This window comes from Apium graveolens, chromosome 5 (assembly GCF_009905375.1).
Source record: "Apium graveolens cultivar Ventura chromosome 5, ASM990537v1, whole genome shotgun sequence".
NCBI classification, from domain to species: Eukaryota; Viridiplantae; Streptophyta; class Magnoliopsida; order Apiales; family Apiaceae; genus Apium; species Apium graveolens.
In genome coordinates this window covers 156,228,968-156,250,062 of record NC_133651.1, presented here as the reverse complement: position 1 = coordinate 156,250,062, position 21,095 = coordinate 156,228,968, and the positions used below count along the sequence as shown (strand labels likewise).

The 21,095-nt window shown below is 34.9% G+C and overlaps 1 protein-coding gene across 5 annotated transcripts; it reads left to right on the top strand.

Annotated features, from left to right (window-relative positions):
• Window positions 1–1,373: 1,373 nt before the first annotated feature.
• Window positions 1,374–20,111, top strand: LOC141724594 (NADPH:adrenodoxin oxidoreductase, mitochondrial-like). Of its 5 annotated transcripts, XM_074526796.1 has the most exons (12): window positions 1,374–1,507; window positions 2,149–2,274; window positions 2,706–2,833; window positions 2,916–2,969; window positions 3,086–3,192; window positions 3,620–3,729; window positions 3,809–3,892; window positions 3,978–4,039; window positions 4,325–4,512; window positions 11,288–18,264; window positions 19,150–19,295; window positions 19,516–20,108. In XM_074526796.1, exons 10-12 carry the CDS (start codon window positions 18,198–18,200, stop codon window positions 19,909–19,911), a joined length of 609 nt encoding a protein of 202 aa, XP_074382897.1. In that variant the 5' UTR covers window positions 1,374–1,507; window positions 2,149–2,274; window positions 2,706–2,833; window positions 2,916–2,969; window positions 3,086–3,192; window positions 3,620–3,729; window positions 3,809–3,892; window positions 3,978–4,039; window positions 4,325–4,512; window positions 11,288–18,197; the 3' UTR covers window positions 19,912–20,108. The 5 variants fall into 5 exon arrangements, with proteins under 5 accessions (XP_074382897.1, XP_074382899.1, XP_074382898.1 ...); XM_074526798.1 differs by lacking the exons at window positions 1,374–1,507; window positions 11,288–18,264 and adding an exon at window positions 1,987–2,053 and having other exon boundaries at window positions 2,149–2,263; window positions 2,720–2,833; window positions 19,516–20,111; XM_074526797.1 differs by lacking the exons at window positions 1,374–1,507; window positions 11,288–18,264 and adding an exon at window positions 1,987–2,053 and having other exon boundaries at window positions 2,149–2,263; window positions 2,720–2,833; window positions 3,077–3,192; window positions 19,516–20,111.
• Window positions 20,112–21,095: the final 984 nt, after the last annotated feature.

Below are 21,095 nucleotides of genomic sequence, written 5' to 3'. Positions count from 1 at the left end.
GCCGAACTTCACGCTACTGTCGCCGACCAAACTCCGGTCAAGGCGTTACGGGGCTCCTCTATTAAAATAACTACCACCAATAGAATCCTCATAACACGATCTATCCGTTGAGATAGATTACACAGTTGTAGATTTAACGAATCAAAAATCCGACCAAAAATATTAATTTTCCGGTGAGTTTATTCAAGAACGCGGAGAACATTCAAACTCAAGAATCAAATCAACTTTTCTACATGTTATTGAACTTAATTTTTGACATATAATATACCAAATTGACCAGGAAGAAAAGATCTACACGATTATGCCATCAAATCATATCAAAAATATCAAGAACAACAATTCATAATTTAATCCATATTTAATTTGAATTAAAATAATTAAATTAGAAAAATACCTTGATTTCTGGGCAAAAACTGATGGTTGATTTAGAAAGAAGATTTCGAGAGTTTCGTTTTGATATATTGCACGCCCGAATCGGAGTTCGATAACGCCTTCGTTTGTGCGATTGATTTTCAAGAATACGGTGTTTTAATACAATTTTCTCTGGTTTTCAGGGTTTGTACTGTCTGATTATGATTTTGCGCGTGAAAATGAAATAAGAAATGGCTATTTATATTTACAAAATATTAGTACGTTTCGGATCGTGTTGGATAGATAAACACGTTTATTTTGGATAAATATTATCCTTTTTGGATAAACACTATCCTGTTTTGGATAAGCACTATCCTGTTTTGGATAAACGTTATCCTATTTCGGATAATTATCAAAACCAGACTTTTATAAAACGATTGTACGAAGATAATATTATCGAAAAGGGTTAGCGTATCGAAAATATCGCGTCAGGCCGCGCACGGGTTAAACCGTAATCCGGATCCAAAAAAGTCAAAATATGAAAAATGTCCGGAATTACCAGATTAGGTTAGAAAGGAGTTTTCGGAAGAGTTTCTAATTATAAAAACGTAAAACGGTTGAGGTTGGGCGATTCCCGGCTTTATAAAATAATTTTGTAATTATTCAGAAAATAATTAATAAATTCATAAATCAATATAAAATTATATAATACAAAAAAAAAATTACCAGAAAAATACCTTAATTATCTATATTTTATTATGGACATAATAAAATTAACATACTTAGACTTTACCGCATATAAACTTTTACATAACAATACCAAGCGTCAGATAATTCATCAAAAATCACATAATAATCACATAATAATTATTTATCAATAAAAATAATTATATACTATATCCTCGATATTACAGTTTCGTACGGTATTCGCGGGTCGTGTCATGTCTAGCATTTCTATGTACACTCTTTTAAAATCCGTGCATAACTTAAAAATTAAAGACCTATTCATCATTTTGTACCAGGTAATTAAAAACCAAGCACGAGAATTTCTACAACGAAAATATTTCTCAGAAGAAGCTACTCACCGTTTTCTTCTCATCCATTGCGCATTTGCGTCGTCGGAAGCGGACCCGCTGGTTTTTACACCGCTGAAAAGGTACCATTTTATCATAGGAAGCATGTATTAATCCCTTGTATCAGATACTTGTACAATTTTGATTTTTCTTATTAGTGATTCGTGCTTAAATATGCAATACTGAAAATATAGGTCAGATTCCTTTTTTTTTAAAAAGTTTTAAATGATTAAGTTATGCATTTGATTTTATTTTAATGAAGTTTATATATTCCCTCCGTCCCTCTCAATTGTTATCGTTTCTGGGAGATTGTCCGACACGCATTTAAGATGAATAGAAAGTATAGTTATATAACTTTTTTTAAAAATTTTCTTTTTCTGAATAAAAATAAAATGTTTAAAAAAAAGTTATAGAACTATAGTTTCTCTTCGTCTTAAAATGCGTGCCGGACACTCTCCCATAAACGATAAAATTGGGAGGGACAGAGGGAGTAGCATGTCATACTATGCATAAGATCAAACAATAATTTGTAATTTTTTAATACATACTAGATCCCCTAGCACCCAAATCCCAACATTATTATACATGTCGAATCTGTCTAATCCTGCACCCGTAGATTCCATTCTCATGTGTGTATATGATATGTCAATGCAGTATTGAACTTAAGATTTTGTGATTACTGACTAATTTCTAATATTCCCCCCTTTTTGGTCCTGTTTTTTAGCATTGAAAAGATGTTGAAAGCTCATCACAATGCAGAGGTAGACATAGTTGATCGGTTGCCAACACCACTTGGATTAGTCAGGTCTGGTGTAGCACCTGATCATCCAGAAACAAAGGTTTGAAGTTTGTAAGTTTTCTCCAGTGCTTTTAAGATTTTATGTATTTGAATTTTTTGTAAAAAGGGAAGGTGGTATATTTTATATTGCCATTTTTTTGTTCTCAATTTAATGCGTTGGTTTCTGATTGTAATTTGTGATGTAGTGGGAGTGTAAATTTTGTTATCATTTCACATAGGAATACAGCAGCATTAAAATCTAAGATGCTAGCCATCCAAGTCCTTCCATTTATATGATTGCTGGTGTAATTAAAGCTGTTCCATTTAGTGTAAGATGGTTATCTAGAATGATTTTGTTGCTCTTTTGATTATTATATATGTTAAGCTGCGGTTTGTTCTTGCAAAAGCAGTAAATGATCAGGAAACTTTGTATGTTTTTCTAGGTGTAGTAAACAATGTTTTTGTATTTATAAATTTACAAATAACTGAGATTATTTTAACAGAGAACTTGCAACAGATTGTCACCAACCAGTTTTCCCGGGTTGCGCACAGTGATCAGTTTTCATATATTGGGAATGTTACTCTTGGATCTTCCATATATTTATCCGAGCTCCGTGACTTGTATGATGTGGTAAGATTTACACTCTGCAAAATATTTTGTTGAAGGTAGCATATTGCTTTACAATATATGTGTATTTTAACAAAAAGTACAGGTTGTCGTGGCTTATGGTGCTGAAAGTGATAGAGCTTTTGGCATTCCTGGAGAAGTATGTAAATATTGAACCTAAATCTTTTCAAGTTTTTGCTGTAAAGAAAGTCAGCACCGTTGTATATTAGTTTTATTCGTAACATTTTGTGATCATCTTCATCTAAGATTTCTCAGGGGTACACTCTGCCCGAGAACTTGTATGGCGGTACAATGGGCATCCTGATTGCAGCAATCTGGCTCCAGATTTAAAGAGCACTGACACAGCTGTTGTTCTCGGTCAGGTATCTACATATACGAGAAAATCAATGATTATGCTGCCTATATGAACCAATAGTTTTTGTAGGTTAGTTTATTAAAATAACGACCAATCACTTGACACCATAACAAGCAGTTACCGTGTTCATGTTAGACCAGAAACAAACATGCTTTTCCATTATCTGAAGTATGTTATTTCTAGATAATTATGCATAGTTCGATTTTTTTTACTGCTATGATGAATTTTGACCTGTACTATTTACTCGATATCTGAACTTTGAAATACCATTATCTTATAATAAATATATAAATAGATTTATTGCTCGGTTTTTACAGTATGCCATCTTCGGTCTACTTATAATTCTAAGTCTTCTGCCTTAAACTTGTAGGTGGAAACACAACTGTTGACCGTTACGAATATGTTCAATTTATTTGTTTTTCTTTTTTCTCTAGGGAAATGTAGCCCTCGATGTTGCAAGAATACTTTTACAACCGACCATTGAATTGGCAACAACTGACATTGCTAGCAGTGCCTTGGCTGCTCTAGATGCGAGCTCAATCAGGTTTCTCATCTTCAGGTTTCTGATAACCAAGAAAAGTAGTGTGGTCATCTTTTTTGTTTAATACTTGAGAGAACTGCAGGAAAGTGTATTTGGTTGGAAGACGTGGACCAGTGTAGACCAGTGTAGGCAGCCCGTACAGCAAAAGAGCTTCGTGAAATTCTCGGTAAATTTGAAACCTGTATTTGATAATTGTTATCATGTATCCTCGTTCTTGTGATTTCTGTAAAGTATTTTGTGTCTCCTTGTAGGTATCAAGGATGTATATATTAATATTCAGAATGTGGACCTTCTAACAACCCCTGCTGATGAGGTTTATTTTCTAACAGATCTCATTAGTTCATTATAGCTAGAAAAAAGCTGTAACCTGTTTTGTGTTGAATAAAAAATATTTGCTTCAACCTAGAACCGCTGTGTCATAAATTATATGTTACTGTAGCTTTAGTTGATCAACTAGTTGCCATTATTATTGCTTTCATTTTATTCTGTTTCTTGGTTTTTTACTTTTTTGTACTGCTGTTGTGGAAAACTGATGTGATATTCTTGTTTTTGTCATCCTTTAAATATAAATTGTGACACTGTTACTTGGCAAAGGAAGAGATGAAGAGTAACCGGATTCTAAGGAGAGTTTATGAATTGCTGTCCAAGGCCACCTCCTCGGAAACTCCTGGTCCTGGTCAACGTGAACTCCACTTTGTTTTTTACGGAAACCAAATAAATTTTTAGAATCAGATGAGAGAAGTGGCCATGTAGCTGGTGTACAGCTTGAGAAGACAGTATTTAAAGGTAAATTATTTATGCCCTAACTATTTGCTCAAATATTTAAGTGGCTCTTTCTGGACTATGTTAGGTCACACACACTGTAGAAGTGGTTGAATACAGTGTTTACTACAATCAAATCGAATATAAGAACTCAAGTAACAGAACACAGATTTTATTTAACACAATAAACTCTGTTACAAAGAACTGTCATCTCTCAGTGATGAACAAATTATCACGAGAGCTACTAGGGTTACAATGAATAATAAACTCGATTAAGATAACACATATAGTGTAAACCCTATGTCTATGTTTATATACTACACAGTTACAAGATAATCTTCTAATTGATATCGAATATAATTCTGCTTCCTTATATATATCAATCAGTTATCTTTTCTTCCAAGTATTCTATTCTTCATAGAATTCTTCTCCATGCATATCTATTCTTATATTTGTCTCGATATTCTTTCCTTTCAATCATCCGCCTTCCTTATCTGAAAGCCTCCTTAAGTTCTGATATTATCTCCTGATAAATATTTCCTGATAACTTAAGTTTTGATAACTTAAGTTCTGATATCTTAAGTCCTGACTTCAGTATAAGTGCTGATTTCCAGATAAGTCCTGATTAGTCCTGTTAAGTAAGATCTGAAAACTAAACACAAATCATATTAGACATGACATCACAAATATATCTAACAATGTCCCCCAACTTGTAACTTAGCATAACATACAAGTTTAACAGATATTTGATGATGTCAAAAATATTAAGTACAAATACATGAGAATTTGACTAGATAACTACAACTTACAGTCCTTATAGCTTTACCATCCTTAAAGTCTGATTTCAGTTTCAGTCTGTATACACTTCAGAATTTAAGCAGTTGTAGATCTTTGACTTGGCTTCAATTTCTGATCTCTTTGATATCAGAAGTTACTCTGAGATAGTTTTTCAAAAGACATCTCTCAGCATATTCAAGTTCATTGACCATCCTCCTTTTAACATTCTTCAGTTCAACTGTATTTTCACCAGTTTGAAAAATAGCAGCCCTGAGATCATTTATTTTAGCTTTCCTTATATCCTGATCTAGTCTGATGATATAGGCTTTATCAGACTCTAGATTGAATTCAAGTCCCTTAATACCAGAAAATGTAGTGATGATTTTAGCAGTATTAGGCTTCATTTCAACAATTTCTCCACTGTGAGATCTGTACTTAGGACAGTATGGGCTGTCAGACTTTACAGAGTAAAGCTTCTTCTGTTTTTGAATATTTGATTTTAAACACCCTGCAGCACCATGTTGATCTGTTTTTCACTTGAAGTAGAAATAGAACATGTTCTAGTTCTTCAAAATACTTCAATGAAATAGCATTCTCCCTGATCTGGAATACCCTCCCATATGTCATAAAGTATAGCATGATATCTTCTTTCAAAACAGAGTGGTAAACCATTTGTACAGATTCAAGTTGATTCAAATTTCTCAGGAGTTGCTCCTACACCTGGTTCACTTAAGGAAGTTGGATCATTGGTAGTGTTGTGTACTCTCTTCTCTTTAGAATTACCCAATCCTGATTTGTCTCTTGCTTCCTTTCCTATAACAACTCTTGCTTCAAAACCACTTGATGTAGTCTTCAAAGGTTGAGTCTGTTGAGCTTTTGTGAATCCTGGTAGTAGAATCTTTGAAGGTTTAACATTAGCAATGTCAGAGTTTTTCTTTTCCTTATCTTCTGATATCAAGCCAACTTGAGCTATGTCAGAGGTTGCTTGCTTCACTGTCATATCAGAACTTACTAAATCTTGACTCTGAACAACTTGAGTCATGTCAGAGGTTGGTTGAGAAATCTTCTTTTTCATCAGAGTAAGACTAGCATCTTCATCAGATATTTCGTCATCCATGACTGGCACATATACCTTTACAGGTTCATCAATTTTTTCTTTACCCTTGGATCTTGGATCTACCCCCACTTGTGATTTGGCTTTGGTTGCCTAAGAAATTGACCTTTCTTTTATCACAATGCCTTTAGGCTTTGGTGGTTTCTTTTCAACAACAGAAGCTTTAGATTTGAAGTTAACATTTTCTGCTTTGAGTCTAGCTTCTTCTTCCTTTAAACTTTCAAAGTCCATTCCTGGATTTTCTTTAAGAAATAATCTCTTTGAAATTTCTTCATCAAGCTCCAGATGTCCAGTAGAACTTATCCTTTTACCAGTGTTAGAACTTATTCTTCTCCCAGTATCAGAACTTGTTCTTTGTGTAGAAATTTCAGTTGTCCTTGATGAAGAACTTTTACCTTGACCATGACCTCTACCCATTCCAGAGTTTCCCTGGTCATCTTTTCCATCATCCTTACCCTTCAGTGATTGAATAGATTTGCATCTGGACTTAATTACTTTCTCCCCCTTTTTGACATCAGCAGATAAAAAAAGAGAGACAAGCAATTCCACTGAGAATTGGATGTCATTGAGTTGAGTTTGCTGAGAATCTTGATTCTTTAGAATTTCAGAAATTTGATCTTGTTGCTTCTCCTGAGTCTTTTCAATATACCCAATTCGGTCAAAGGCTGACTTGAAGAATCTGTTCTTTTCCAATTTTATATTCATATCTTGCTGGATCAGAGATTCTTGCTTCTTTTTTTTTTTTTTTTTTTTATCGTAGGTAACCCGCAGCCGCTACCCTTCGGGTGCGCACTGGGTAAACCCTACGGGTTCACGTAATAGCCTGCAAACCACGTGAACCAAGGTAAACCGCATTTAAGCGACAGGCTCTGGCTCGGGAGGCATAATCATAAATTCTCCTCCCGTGGGATTCGAACCTGTGACCAAGAGGTTAGTTTTCCTCTCTTTAACCAACTGAGCCAACCCTTGCGGGCTGCTTTTTATTCACCTTGTCATGAGTTATTGAGTGTTGACCTTGAATGTGTCTAGTACTCATTGCAGTAACTCTCAGCTGTGCCTTGAAATCATCATTTATCAGCATTTCATCAGCTTTGACAAGGTGCTCAACAAGAATTTTTTCAATAGGAACAAAACTAACTGTGTTCCATTCCTTAATCCACTCTTTTCCTCTAAGAGTTTCACTCCAAGGTACTGGTGCATCCTCCCTAACAAACTTCTTGATCAAATCAGCTTTGCATGGAGCTTGTTGAGGTGCATTAGCTGATGGACCAGCTGCATCAGCATCTACATTTGCAGCAGCTTCACCAGTAAGTTCAGCATTATCAGCATCAGAACTTACAGAGCCTGCAGTATCAGCATCCTCTGATAGAATAACAGTATGTGAGACTATAGAGACTTCAACATCATCCTCTAAATTCTGATCTGCAACTAAGTTCTAATCAACAGCCAAATTTTGATGCCCACCTAAAATCTGATTTTCATCATCCAGATTCAGAATTGGTGTTGTTGGAATATCTTCATTGAAATCAACATCTAGAATTGGTGTTGTTGGTGGAGCTTCCAAGTACAGAACCTCAGGTACAATCAAGTTATGAATATCAATTTCAGCACTTGTACCTGGGTCTTCAACATGTACTGGATCAATTATAGGAGTCACAGAGGTGTAGACACTTGCTCTGAAATATCCTCTTGATCTTGAATAGGAGACTTTTGAGCTGATTCAGCAGTAGGAAGTAATTCAATTACTATAGGTTCTGTTGGGATCAGAGATTCCTGACCCCATTCCTTAACTGCTTCTTCCAGAATTTCTTCAGAGTGTGATGATTCACTTACAGCTCTCCTGGCTCTTTGCTTTTTAAGTCTCTTTGCAGAATTAGAGACTTTGGGAGCTTCATCATCAGAATTTAGCTTTCTAAGCCTTTTTAGGAGCCTAGAACTCCCAGTTTCAGTATCTTTCTGAGAAGAGATCTTCTCAGCTTCTACAACAAGTTTTGATATTGGAACCTGTTCCTCAATATCTGACTCATCTCTCAGAACTATTCTCCTTCTCTTCTGTTGAGACTGAGGTACTATCTTAGTCCACTTGGGTTTTGAAGATGAAGGCCTCACTGGATGTGCTGAAGGTTGAGGTTGAGATGACTGTGTTGGTTTGAAATATGTTCTGATGGAGGGTTGAGTTGGTTAAGGTTGAGAAGTTGTGGTATGTTCTGATGGCTGTTGAGTTGGCTGTGATGTGTTGGTGGGTTGAACATCAGGGTAAACAGATGTGTATGTTTGTGGATCAGCATTTACCAAGATCTGTTTTACTAACTGAGAAATCTGTAAGGGTCTCTGCACTTGTTTCTTAATGTCAACATTTAACAAATCATTAAAAGTCCTTTTTGCAAGCTTAAAGGGTGGAATTAAATCACTGGTAGGTTGGGGTTCATCAGCACAACAGAAAGTATATATAAGCTGACAGAATCTAGCAAAATATACTACATTCCTATCCTCTGTCATCCTATCCCCTATGAAACCTAGCACAACACTTGCAAAATCAAAATGAGTTTGATGAATAAGGGCATACCCGATTTGTTGACTCATGGTGAGAATAGCATCAAAGTTATAGCACTTGTTGGTGAATGCCTTAGTGATACAATCAAAGAAAAAGCTCCATTCCTTTATGATATTTGCTCTTTTCAGTTGACCCAGCTTTCCCAAACTTTTCTCATAGCCCAGACTGGCCATAAGCTGCTGTAAGACAGGATCCTCCACTATTGAGAATGTGCAACCTTCAGGTAAGTGGAGAGCTTTACGAACTGTTCTAGGAGTAAGTAGAATAACAATGAAAATAAAAGATTTGAAATTTTTTTATCTCTTTTACTTAGACACCCCACGTGACAGCAGTTAATGAGAAGTGGAACAGACCTTTACACCTGTAAGCCATGCAGCAGTTAAGGCAAAAGTTAATGGGCACGGTAAATAAGTAATAATTACATTGCACGTTCAGTTTTTTTTTTAAAAAAAAAACTGTTCCCACTAAACAAATGATTATTACTGCTTTATCTCACATAAACCAATATTCTGTAAAAATATGACCGTTCAAATAATGACAAAAAATAAACCAAGTAAATAAATACTTCCACGTCTGCATCAGAACTTGATTATTACCAGAATTTAAAAGTCATCAGAATATGGCACCTTCACTCGAAAAGTGAATATTTATTTCTGTAATTCTTCACACAAATACTGATATGAGTACATCAGAACTTAATCATCAGAACTTCCCTCAGAACCTGTCCTCAGAATTTATGCAACTGACACTTAAACTGTCCATCTAAAACAACAATTATCACCACAGTAATTTTCATCATTCATATGGAGTGTAAGTGTGTGCAATAAGCTAAATATCAGACAAAGAGTAAAGTCTGATTCACTTCATTACATCTTAGAAATAAGGCATAACTAAGAACTTTGCTCAAAATCTGTCATTATTCTGAAGTCTACTGTAGAATGAGTTCATGCATGAGTCCACCTCAACTGTTTTGTGCTCATCATATGCATCTTTTGAAATTTCTTTTTACAGTGGCTTCTCAGTGTAAATGAGTCACAACTGGTTATCAGAATTTATGCTGTTATCAGAGTATTTCTCCAGTAATCAGAGAATGTGAAAAGTCACCAAGAAAATTTTATTTTGCTTTTTTAATGCATATTACTTAATACCAGCAATGCACTTAGGTCTTCCCTTCCACATTTTTACTCTAGATCTCAAAGGAGTACTTGATATTTATTTATTTTCTTTTGATAAGTGAGCCTTATCAGCACTTAGTACATCCATCAGATTTACTAACATCAGAACTTAACAGGTAAGAAACACTATTCTAGTTTTTGACTTAGTAATAAGATACACAAAGTAAACATAACTAAGCTCAGTATCAGAATTTGCTTGTGTTAAAAGATTTTCACATAAACAATTACTTCAAACATGGGATCTTTAGTATATTAAAGACTACTAGGTCAGAATCTAGCACAGTTATCCTCATTGGATTGAATAGTCACAGAAACATTCATATCACTATCAGAGTTTAGAAATTCACATCAGACAACAATCAACACTTAGAAAATTTCAAATTAAGCACAAAATACACAAAGATAGTAATATCTGTAAATACTGATCATAAATTCTGATGTATCAGAACATTAACTAAGCAGATTTAGAGAAAGAACCTGAAACCATTCCAAGTTCATTTACCAATCTTGTAAAAGTAGCTTCACACAGTGGTTTTGTGAAGATATCTGCTAGTTGTTGATCTGTTGGAACAAAATGCAATTACACTGTACCTTCATCCACATGTTCCCTTATGAAGTGGTACCTAATGCTGATGTGTTTTGTTATTGAGTGTTGAACTGGATTACCTGTCATAACAATAGCACTTTGATTATAACAGTAAATAGGGATTTTAGAATATGTTAACCCATAATCCAGTAACTGATTCTTCATCCAAATAATTTGTTCACAACAGCTTCCTGCAGCAATGTACTCTGCTTCTGCAGTTGATGTGGAAATTGACTTCTGTTTCTTGTTAAACCAAGAAACCAATCTGCCTCCAAGAAATTGGCAGCTTCCACTTGTGTTTTTCCTGTCAATTTTGCATACTGCAAAATCTGCATCTGAGTAACCTATTAGCTTAAAGTCTGATTCTCTAGAATACCACAATCCCAGATCAGCTGTACCCTTAAGGTACTTGAAAATTCTTTTCACAGCTGTTAAGTAAGGTTCTCTTGGACCTGCTTGAAATCTTGCACAAAAACAGGTAGCATACATGATATCAGGTCTACTTGCAGTTAGATAGAGTAGTGAGCTGATCATACCTCTATAATCAGTAATATCTACTGATGTACCGGTATCCTTATCCAATTTTGTTGCAGTGGCCATAGGAGTGGATGCACTTGAACAATCTTGCATTCCAAACTTCTTCAACAAATTTCTGGTGTACTTGGATTGACAAATAAGAGTTCGTTCTTCATTCTGCTTGACTTGAAGGCCCATAAAATAGCTAAGTTCACTAATTTGATATCTTGACTGCATTAGCTTAGCAAACCTTTTACAAAGTCTGTTATTTGTAGAACCAAAAATGATATCATCAACATATATCTGCACCAAAAGTAAGTCCTTTCCATGGTTTAGATAAAACAATGTTTTATCAATAGTCCCTCTGTTAAATCCACTTTCCAGAAGAAACTGAGCTAATGTCTCATACCATTCTCTTGGAGCTTGCTTAAGTCCATAAAGTGCTTTATCAAGTCTGTAGACATGATGAGGAAATTTTGAATCTACAAAACCTGGAGGTTGTTCAACATATACTTCTTCCAATTCTCCATTAAGAAAAATACTTTTTACATCCATTTGAAAGACTGTAAATTTTTTGTGAGCAGCATAAGTCAAAAATATCCTTATGGCTTCCAATCTAGCAACTGGTGCAAATGTTTCATCATAATCAATTTCCTCATGTTGAGAGTATCCTTTTGCAACCAACCTTGCTTTATTCCTTGTAATTATGCCATCACTATCAGTTTTGTTTCTGAACACCCATTTTGTACCAACAACAGATCTGTTCTTTGGTCTTGGCACTAGGGTCCAGACTTTATTTCTTTCAAATTCATTTAACTCTTCCTGCATTGCTTGCACCCAATCAGCATCTTAATGAGTTTCTTCCACTTTCTTTGGTTCAGTCTGAGAAAGAAAAGAATGATAGAGACATTCATTTGATGTAGCTGTTCTAGTTCTGACAGCTGCATCAGGATTTCCAATAATTAAGTCGGGTGTATGTGCTTTTGTCCACTGCCTTGCAGATGGAAGGTGATCTCTAGAACTGGATGCTCCTCCATGATCCATGCTGTCTCCATCAACATTTTCTGATGCTCCACCTGAAATTATGCTCTCTGAGTTGGATCCTTCAGAATTTGAGTTTATAGAATTATCAGAACTTGGCTTATCAGAACTTGATGAATCAGAACTTGAAGAGCCTGTTCTAGATTCTGATGCTTCTTGAGATGTGGTTGTATCTTCAATGCTCCCCCTGCACTGGTGCATTTTCCTTTAGCGTAGTTACCACAGTTTCAATAACATCAGAATTTAACCCATCAAAGTTTGCAGTATCAGGATTTAGACTGTCAGGATTTACAGAATCAGAATTTAAAACTTCATTCTCAAATCTCAGCTGATCATGATCATTGAAATTTTCAAGTCCAGTAATCTTCTTATCATCAAAAGAGACATTGATACATTTCATGACAACTCTTGTTCTTAAATTGTAGACTCTGAAGGCTTTTGTGGAAAGTGGATATCCAACAAAAATTCCTTCATCAGCTTTTAGATCAAATTTGGATAGCTGTTCAGGATGAGTCTTAAGAACAAAATACTTGCATCCAAATACATGAAAATACTTCAAATTTGGCTTCTTTTTCTTCACCATCTCATATGGTGTCTTTCCATGCTTGTTGATAAGTTTTGCATTCTGAGTAAAACAAGCAGTCTGCACAGCTTCAGCCCAAAAGTAGGTTGGTAATTTTGCTTCATCAAGCATAGTTCGTGCAACTTTAATAAGAGTTCTATTCTTTCTTTCAACAACTCAATTTTGCTGTGGAGTTCCAGGAGCAGAGAATTCCTGCTTTATTCCATGGTCTTTGCAGAACTCTTCCATAATCAAATTCTTGAACTCAGTGCCATTATCACTTCTTATGATTTTCACAGAGTCTTTGACCAATTTATCCAGTTGTTTGACATGATCAATCAAGATAGATGCAGTTTCACTTTTTGTGTGCAAGAAATACACCCATGTGTATCTGCTGAACTAATCTACTATGACCATAGCATATATTTTCTTTGCAATAGACATGACATTCACTGGATTAAATGGATCAACATGTAGTAGGTGATAAGGCTCAAGAATTGAAGATTCAGTCTTGCTCTTGAATGAAGATTTTCTTTGTTTTGCCTTTTGACATGAATCACAAAGGCCATCAGGAGCAAATACTGATTTTGGCAGTCCTCTCACAAGATCTTTCTTGACTAGTTCATTTATATTGTTAAAATTTAAATGATTGAGTTTCTTGTGCCAATTCCAGCTTTCTTCAATTGATGCTCTACTTAACAGACAGATTGCAGAACCATCAGTATTTGTTGAAAGCTTGGCTTCATAAATGTTACCATGCCTGTATCCTTTCAGAACAACTTTGCCTGTAGATTTGCTTACAACTTTACAGTGTTCTTCAAAGAAATCCACATAATAATCTCTGTCACAGATTTGACTAACACTCAGCAAATTATGTTTAAGTCCTAAGACTAGAGCTACTTTTTCAATGATGACATTCCCAAGATTGATATTGCCATATCCCAGAGTTTTTCCCATGTCATCTTCATAAAAAACATCTGGGCCAGCTTTCTCCACAAAGTCTGATAGCAGGGCTTTATTTCCAGTCATATGTCCTGAACATCCACTGTTAAGAACTAGGATATTTTTCCTGTTGCCCTGCAATCAGAAAGACCACTAATGATTAGTTTTAAGGACACAGACTTGCTTGGATCCTTTAGGCTTATTAAGTTTGTTAACATTTGCAACGGATTTAGTATCAGAGTTTATGTTAACAGTTTTCTTATCAGAATTTACAATATCAGACTTTGCATCAGAACTTACACTAGAAGGAATAATGCTAACTTTCGTTAAAGAAGATTTTATTTGATAATAATCATAGTACAAACTATGATATTCCTTAAAAATATAAATGGAATGCCATAAACTACCACAATGAAAACAAGGATTTTGTGGCCTATATCTAACAGATTGACTCTTAACTCTTGATTTTGAAGGTAAGAAGTTTATGTTCTTATTCTTCCTGCAAAAAGAAGTCAGATGGTTAGAATTTTCACAGTTATAACATTTCTTTCTAGGAGCATTAGGAACAGACTTATAATCATTGTTATTATTCACACATTCCTTTCCATTCCTATTTTTCCTAGGTGGCTTTACCTTATTTACATTCTTAACTTCTTTCAGCTTATGCTTAAGCTGCTTTTTTGTCATTAAGCCTATGTTAACTTCAGTTGGCTTATCCTGTTTTGGTTTGTCAGAAGTTAATTTCTCTTTAACTTCTGATTTATCAATATCAGACTTTACAGCTACAAACTTAACGGGATTTACCTTTGGCTTTTGTTTAACAACTATAGGCTCATTTTCTACAGTTCCTTTATTATTCTTATCATCTCCATAACCTAAGCCCTCTTTCCAGTTTCCACTACTTAACAGATTCTCAGTTCTGCCAGATTTAGTCCAAGTCCTGATAATCTCTCTTTCCTTTTCTAACTTAGTTTTTAGAGGTTAATTAATTTTAAGCACTTCATCTCTAACATAGAAAGCATCATCTTTATCTTTCTGAGTTTGATGGAATATAACTAACTCTTTTTCTAAATAACCATTCCTCTTTTTATAAGAAGATTTTCAGAAGTTAATCTTTCACATGTTAAAGTTTGATCTCTATAACTAATGAACATGGTTTTAAGATATCTTCTCAACTCAGTAATATCATCATTATGAAAAACATAAGTTGTTTGAGGTACCTTTAACTCAGCAGCTTCAGAACTGCTATCAGCATTTGCCATCAAGGCATAGTTCACCTCACTTTCAGAATCTGAAGTGTCTGTCCAACTTTTCTTCTTTGTGACAAGTGCCTTGCCTTTGTCACTCTTCACTTTCTTGCAATCAGGAGATATGTGGTCTTTCTCACCACAGTTGTAGCATTTGACTTTTGAGTAATCTCCTCTGTCAGACTTTCCTCCTTTGCCTTCAGATTTTCTGAAACTTTTTTTATCAGAACTTGCACCTTTCCTGGAAAACTTTTTTGCCCATCTAAATTTCCTGTAGGCAATCTTTGTGATTCCTTTCACCATAAGAGCACACAGTTTCATCATCTCTTTATCAGGGTCCATCTCAGATAGAATTTCAGTATCTGAATCCTCATCACTATCAGGACTTGATGACTCAGTATTAGACTTTGTGATGAGAGCTTTTTCTTTGTTTTTCTTTGAGACAGCCACTTTAGGGGATTCCTCCTCAGCCTTAAGAGCAACTGTCCTTGACTTTCTCCCATGCCTCTTGCTTCTTTGATCCATCTCAAGTTCATGAGTCTTGAGCATACCATAAATTTCATCAAGAGTAGTTTCATCAAGAGCATAGTTGTCTCTTATAGTTGTGGCCTTCAAATCCCAACTTTCAGGAAGAGCTAAAAGGAATTTGAGATTAGTATCTTCAAAATTATATTCCTTATCCACCAGTGACAGATCATTCAAGAGTTTGACAAATCTATCATATAAACCAGTTAATGACTCATCAGGTTTTGAGTCAAAGTGCTCATACTCTTGAGTGAGTATAGTCCTCCTGTTCTTCTTAATTGAATCAGTTCTCTGGCATCTTGTCTCCAAGACATCCCATATCTCCTTTGCAGTCTTGCAGTTAATTACCCTGTTTGACATGACATTATCAATGACACTGTGCAACAAATGTCTTACCTTTGCATCCTTTGCAATGGATGAGATATCTTCAGCTGTATATTCACTCTTCTCCTTTGGTACAGTCTGTGCTGGCTGATCTGCAACTACAACAGAGAGCTTGGTTGGCTTATGTGGTCCTTCATTGATTCTGCAACTACAACAGGTATTCTGGATCTGTAGCTTCCAGAAACATAGACATCCTCACCTTCCATATGGGATACTCAGAAGGTTTCAGTATGGGAACCCTAATAGTCTCATATCGATTATGGATTTGAGTCTTTGGAGTTTCTTCAGTTTTGGTGGGCTTGGTTGGAGTTTGTGCTTCTTCAGACATGATTGTTTTTGGATCTTTACTGTATGTATGTTAACAGATTGCTCTGATACCACTTGTTAGGTCACACACACTGTAGAAGGGGATTGAATCAAATCGAATATAAGAACTCAAGTAACTAGACACAGATTTTATTTAACACAATAAACTCTGTTACAAAGAACTGTCCTCTCTTAGTGATGAACAAATTATCACGAGAGCTGCTAGGGTTACAATGAATAATAAACTTGATTAAGATAACACATATAGTGTAAACCCTATGTCTGTATTTATATACTACACAGTTACAAGATAATCTTCTAATTGATATCGAATATAATTCTGCTTCCTAATATATATCAATTAGTTATCTTTTCTTTCAAGTATTCTATTCTTCATAGAGTTCTTCTCCATGCATATCTCTTCTTATGTTTGTCTCGATCTTCTTTCTTTCAATCATCCGCCTTCCTTATCTGAAAGCCTCCTTAAGTTCTAATATTATCTCCTGATAAATATCTCCTGATAACTTAAGTTTTGATATCTTAAGTCCTGACTTCGATATAAGTACTGATTTGCAGATAAGTCCTGATTTGTCCTGTTAAGTAAGATCTGAAAACTAAACACAAATCATATTAGACATGACATCACAAATATATCTAACAGACTATTACTTTATCTTTGTCTACTATATGCTTCATTGACACAAAACCTAGTTACCTAGCTAGGTAACTAGGTCTGTTAATCAGCCTGTTTCTGTTTTTTTATATATATTGGTATAGTCGGTCTGCTTTTTGTAGAAAATGAAGGGAGCGGGATACAAACCGCATTAGGTACCGGACAATTTGAAGAGCTTAGTTGTGGGTAAAGCCCAGAATATTTATTTTTCATGTTTGTTATTTCATTAATTTTTGACTGCATTTGTTTTTTGCTGAGTAAACTCACGTACACCCAGCATTCAAACCCATGACCTCCTCCAAAAGAGGCAAGAGCTCAACCACTGCACCAACCCTTTGTTGACTGCATTTCTTATTTCATCAGTGTGTTTCGGAACTGTTAAAAGCTGATAGATTAATAAAGGTGATAGATTAGTAATCTGAATAATAAGCACATCTATCATTACAAGCCAGTGCATGTCTGTACTCATGTATACATGTTTATCGTATTAACACCTGGGCATAAAACTAAATTGTTTCCAATTCCTTCATTTTGTTCTTTGATGAACTTCACGTCTATAATTTGAATAAGCCTAGGAGTATTATCTTCTAAAATTAAAAATATTCTTAAGAGTATTATGCCCTTTCATTTCTAGCAGTTGCAGAAGGAGATTTAAATAAGAGAACTGCAATATGATCTGTAGGAAACAGGAAGCAAATTTATGTACTTTTTTGAAGTGCAAGTTTTTACACAGAGGAGTATAGTAACACAACAATGGGGCAGAGTTATCACGGGGTTTTAGTTCCCCATTGATAACATTTCGTCCCTAATGAGAAGATGAGTAGATGACAACTAACAACTAGATTATGTAATTAAGAAGAAGATACATGTCAGTAGCACTAACAGTGATTATGTTTCTTTGATGTGAGACTTAAATAAACTAAAGACGCACACAGGGTAATAAAAAGCTACCTCTCTGGACAGGTTTAGGAATTTTACTTGTACATTTTGCCTCAACCCCATAGGCAAACAGTTCTCTTTCCTTTTTTTCTTCAAGCGTGTAAACAAGATTACCTCTAAGTCTTAACTTAAAAGTAATTAATAATTTAAATAGTTGCTTGTGCGGCATGAACAGTCACAAGTACTGGCCAGGTCACACCATCCATACGCGGCACCAGAAGTTTAGCAGTTTCCTATCATAAAGCACGAACACTCCAGAAAAGGCGTCTACCTAAATGCGCAAGTCATCATGGACCATTTGCCTCTTTCCAAATATGGCGTAAACGGATCCGCCAAAAGCCTCTGATTCTTTTAATTATGTCAAAATCATGGTCCTTATCAGCTCAATTTATCAGTTTAACTGCCTGATTAGGAATGGCCACTTGGGAAGCTCAGGTATCGTTTTGTCAAAGAAGTTGCTTGTTGGATTTCCACTTACATGTAATTAGAAACAATCAGTAAGGTAACTTAACTACATTACCAAGGTGCACAAAACAAAAACTAGCCAAGAACACTCTAATGAACAAGGATGCCTCATTTTTTAAAGGAAATACGATACCTGACAGAGATTTATTACACATCAATCGGCATGCTATTTTAATATACATTTGGTCTGTGATAAGTCTTAAATGATTTTTGATTTAGATTGTTTAGTGAGGTACATTCAATGGTGGCAACATCTTTTTGTTTATTTTTAATCAGTTTGGTGCTGAAGAGTATTGGTTATAAATCAGTTCTAGTAGATGGATTGCCGTTTGATCATCACAATGGTGGCAACATCTTTCTGTTTATTTTTTAAAGGAAATACGATACCCGGCAGAGATTTATTATACACATCAATTGGCATGCTATTTTAATTTACATTTGTTCTGTGATAAGTCTTAAATGATTTTTGATTTTGATTGTTTAGTGAGGTACATTCAATGGTGGCAACATCTTTCTGTTTATTTTTTATCAGTTTGGTGCTGAAGAGTATTGGTTATAAATCAGTTCTAGTAGATGGTAGATGCATGAGAAAGAACATGTCCAATGAGAAAGTTTTTCCAAGTTTGAGTACTTAAATACATATCATGAAATCCTTTAACCCAAGTGTGTGCCTATATATATATTATATATATATATTTATTATATATTAAACATTATAATATATGCTATGTTTGATTTTTCTTACAGTATTTTCAGTGATTACTCTTTTCAATTCTTTTGTGAGTGTTTAGCATATTTGGTTTCAGAGAATTGCTTATCTTAATTATTCTAAATATAGCAATTTTAATTTATCAGGAGTAGTTCCAAATGTAAGGGGAAGAGTTCTTAGTTATAATGCTGAAGATACTACACAATCTGAGAGAGACTTATATGTTTCTGGGTGGTTGAAGAGAGGACCTACGGGGATTGTTGCCACCAACCTCTATGATGCTGAGGAAACGGTAAGGGCTATATGCATCTAAAAGATCGACAAGTTAATCATTTAATTTATAGATAAATTATGTTATGAGCAGTAGCTGAAGTTGTTAGTAAATGTCTACTATCTATAATATACTGACGACTAGGTATATTTTTTGCGGACCAGATGTACTAATTAGCTGAATATATGGCAGTGTATATTTTTTGCTGACCAGATGTACTAATTAGCTGAATATATGGCAGGTAGCAAGCATCACTGCAGATATTAAGAAAGGAAATATGATCTCTACCAATACTTTGGCAAAGCCTGGCAAGGCTGGACTGCTTCAAATATTAGATAATAGAAATGTCATAGTTGTTCCATTCAGCAGCTGGGAAAAGATTGATAATGAAGAGAAAAGGCTTGGAAGCTTAGTAGGTAAGCCCAGAGAAAAGCTAAAATCGTGGAATGAGCTGCTACGAGTTGCTACGAGTCAAGAGCCTCCATCTATACACAGTAGAATTTTTCTGGCACACTGCACTTGTGTATTTTTCTATGATATTGATGATATGAGTTCAATGGCATTGTTACCCTGTTCATGTCTTTATAACGTGGGAAGCTACAAGATTCCCTTCAGATGCTATACTACTTCTGTTTGAACTTGGCTGCATACAGAGAGGATGAATAAGGTAATCTACATGTAGCTTACAGGGATATTCTTGATCATCACATTATTATAAATTTTAAAGTCTTATAATAGACATATTTTCGCCAATATTGTGCTCATTCACGCTATACATATTTAATGCTTATGTATAGATGCTCTATGACTTGTGGTTTTCACTTTACTAGTGGTCCATTTCCTTGCCATACTAATATTTTGGATCTTCTAATTATCTTAATGTCGAACCCCGCAATTTTTTTCATTGCCGACTCACTTGTATAATGTCTCCCCGCTCCCAATACTCGAGATTAGGTGTCAAAGTTCATATCCAATACAGAAATCTAATTTTGTGTTTAATAGATAGTTGAATACAATCATAACCAGATTGGAATTGAAAATTTAGGGACTCAGTCATTTCAACACCAATACACCATGTACCCCGCAATTTTGGTCAATAAGCTTCTAGGGATGACGTTTATCTTATTACTCAACAGTTGTCCTGCACTAAATATGCTATGATTGTAAAACCGAACACTCTCTAAAACTTGTTTAGAGTAACAGCAGTTAAACATAGGTTGATCAGGTGAATGTGACACTATGTGTCTATGTCGTGTTGTATGTATTTTTGGCCTTTGCAGGCAGCGCAATAGCAGTATAAAATTTAATATCTGGTCTGGATTTCACAACCCATTATTAAATATAATCTCCTTGTGTTTATCTTATTTTGTCACACATTATTTCTGCTGTTGCCAATGTATCCTTTCCTCTAAAACCACTATCTGTTATCTCTATGTTTTAACTACTCTTTCATTTGTTGAAGAGAAAAGCCTTTAAGTTTCTCACTGAAATACAAATGTAGTACTATCTTTCTTCCATGTTCAGTAAATCAGGATGATCTAAAGTTAATATCAGCTTACTAATCTATTCCAGTCCGCGGCTTTTCTAGTTGTCAAATGATTATGTGGAATGCATCATTAGTGGACGAATAGTTATAGGTGATAAATGATTGTTTAAAATGAATGAATCATTGCAGGTACTTACACACTGAAGTCTTGTTAGAAAATGCATTATCATTGCTTATGCATAAGCATTAGCATTAGCTTGCATCATTTCCTGTTACTCTGTTTGATTTCACAAACCCCCATTGCAAAATTGGCTATAAATAATTAGCTTAAAAAG

Coding starts and splice junctions, on each gene's coding strand:
- LOC141724594 (XM_074526796.1), top strand. CDS start 18,198: ATGGTCCTTATCAGCTCAATTTATCAGTTTAACTGCCTGATTAGGAAT. Junction 18,265..19,149: donor TGGCCACTTGGGAAGCTCAG/GTATCGTTTTGT, acceptor TTAATTTATCAG/GAGTAGTTCCAAATGTAAGG. Junction 19,296..19,515: donor TCTATGATGCTGAGGAAACG/GTAAGGGCTATA, acceptor AATATATGGCAG/GTAGCAAGCATCACTGCAGA.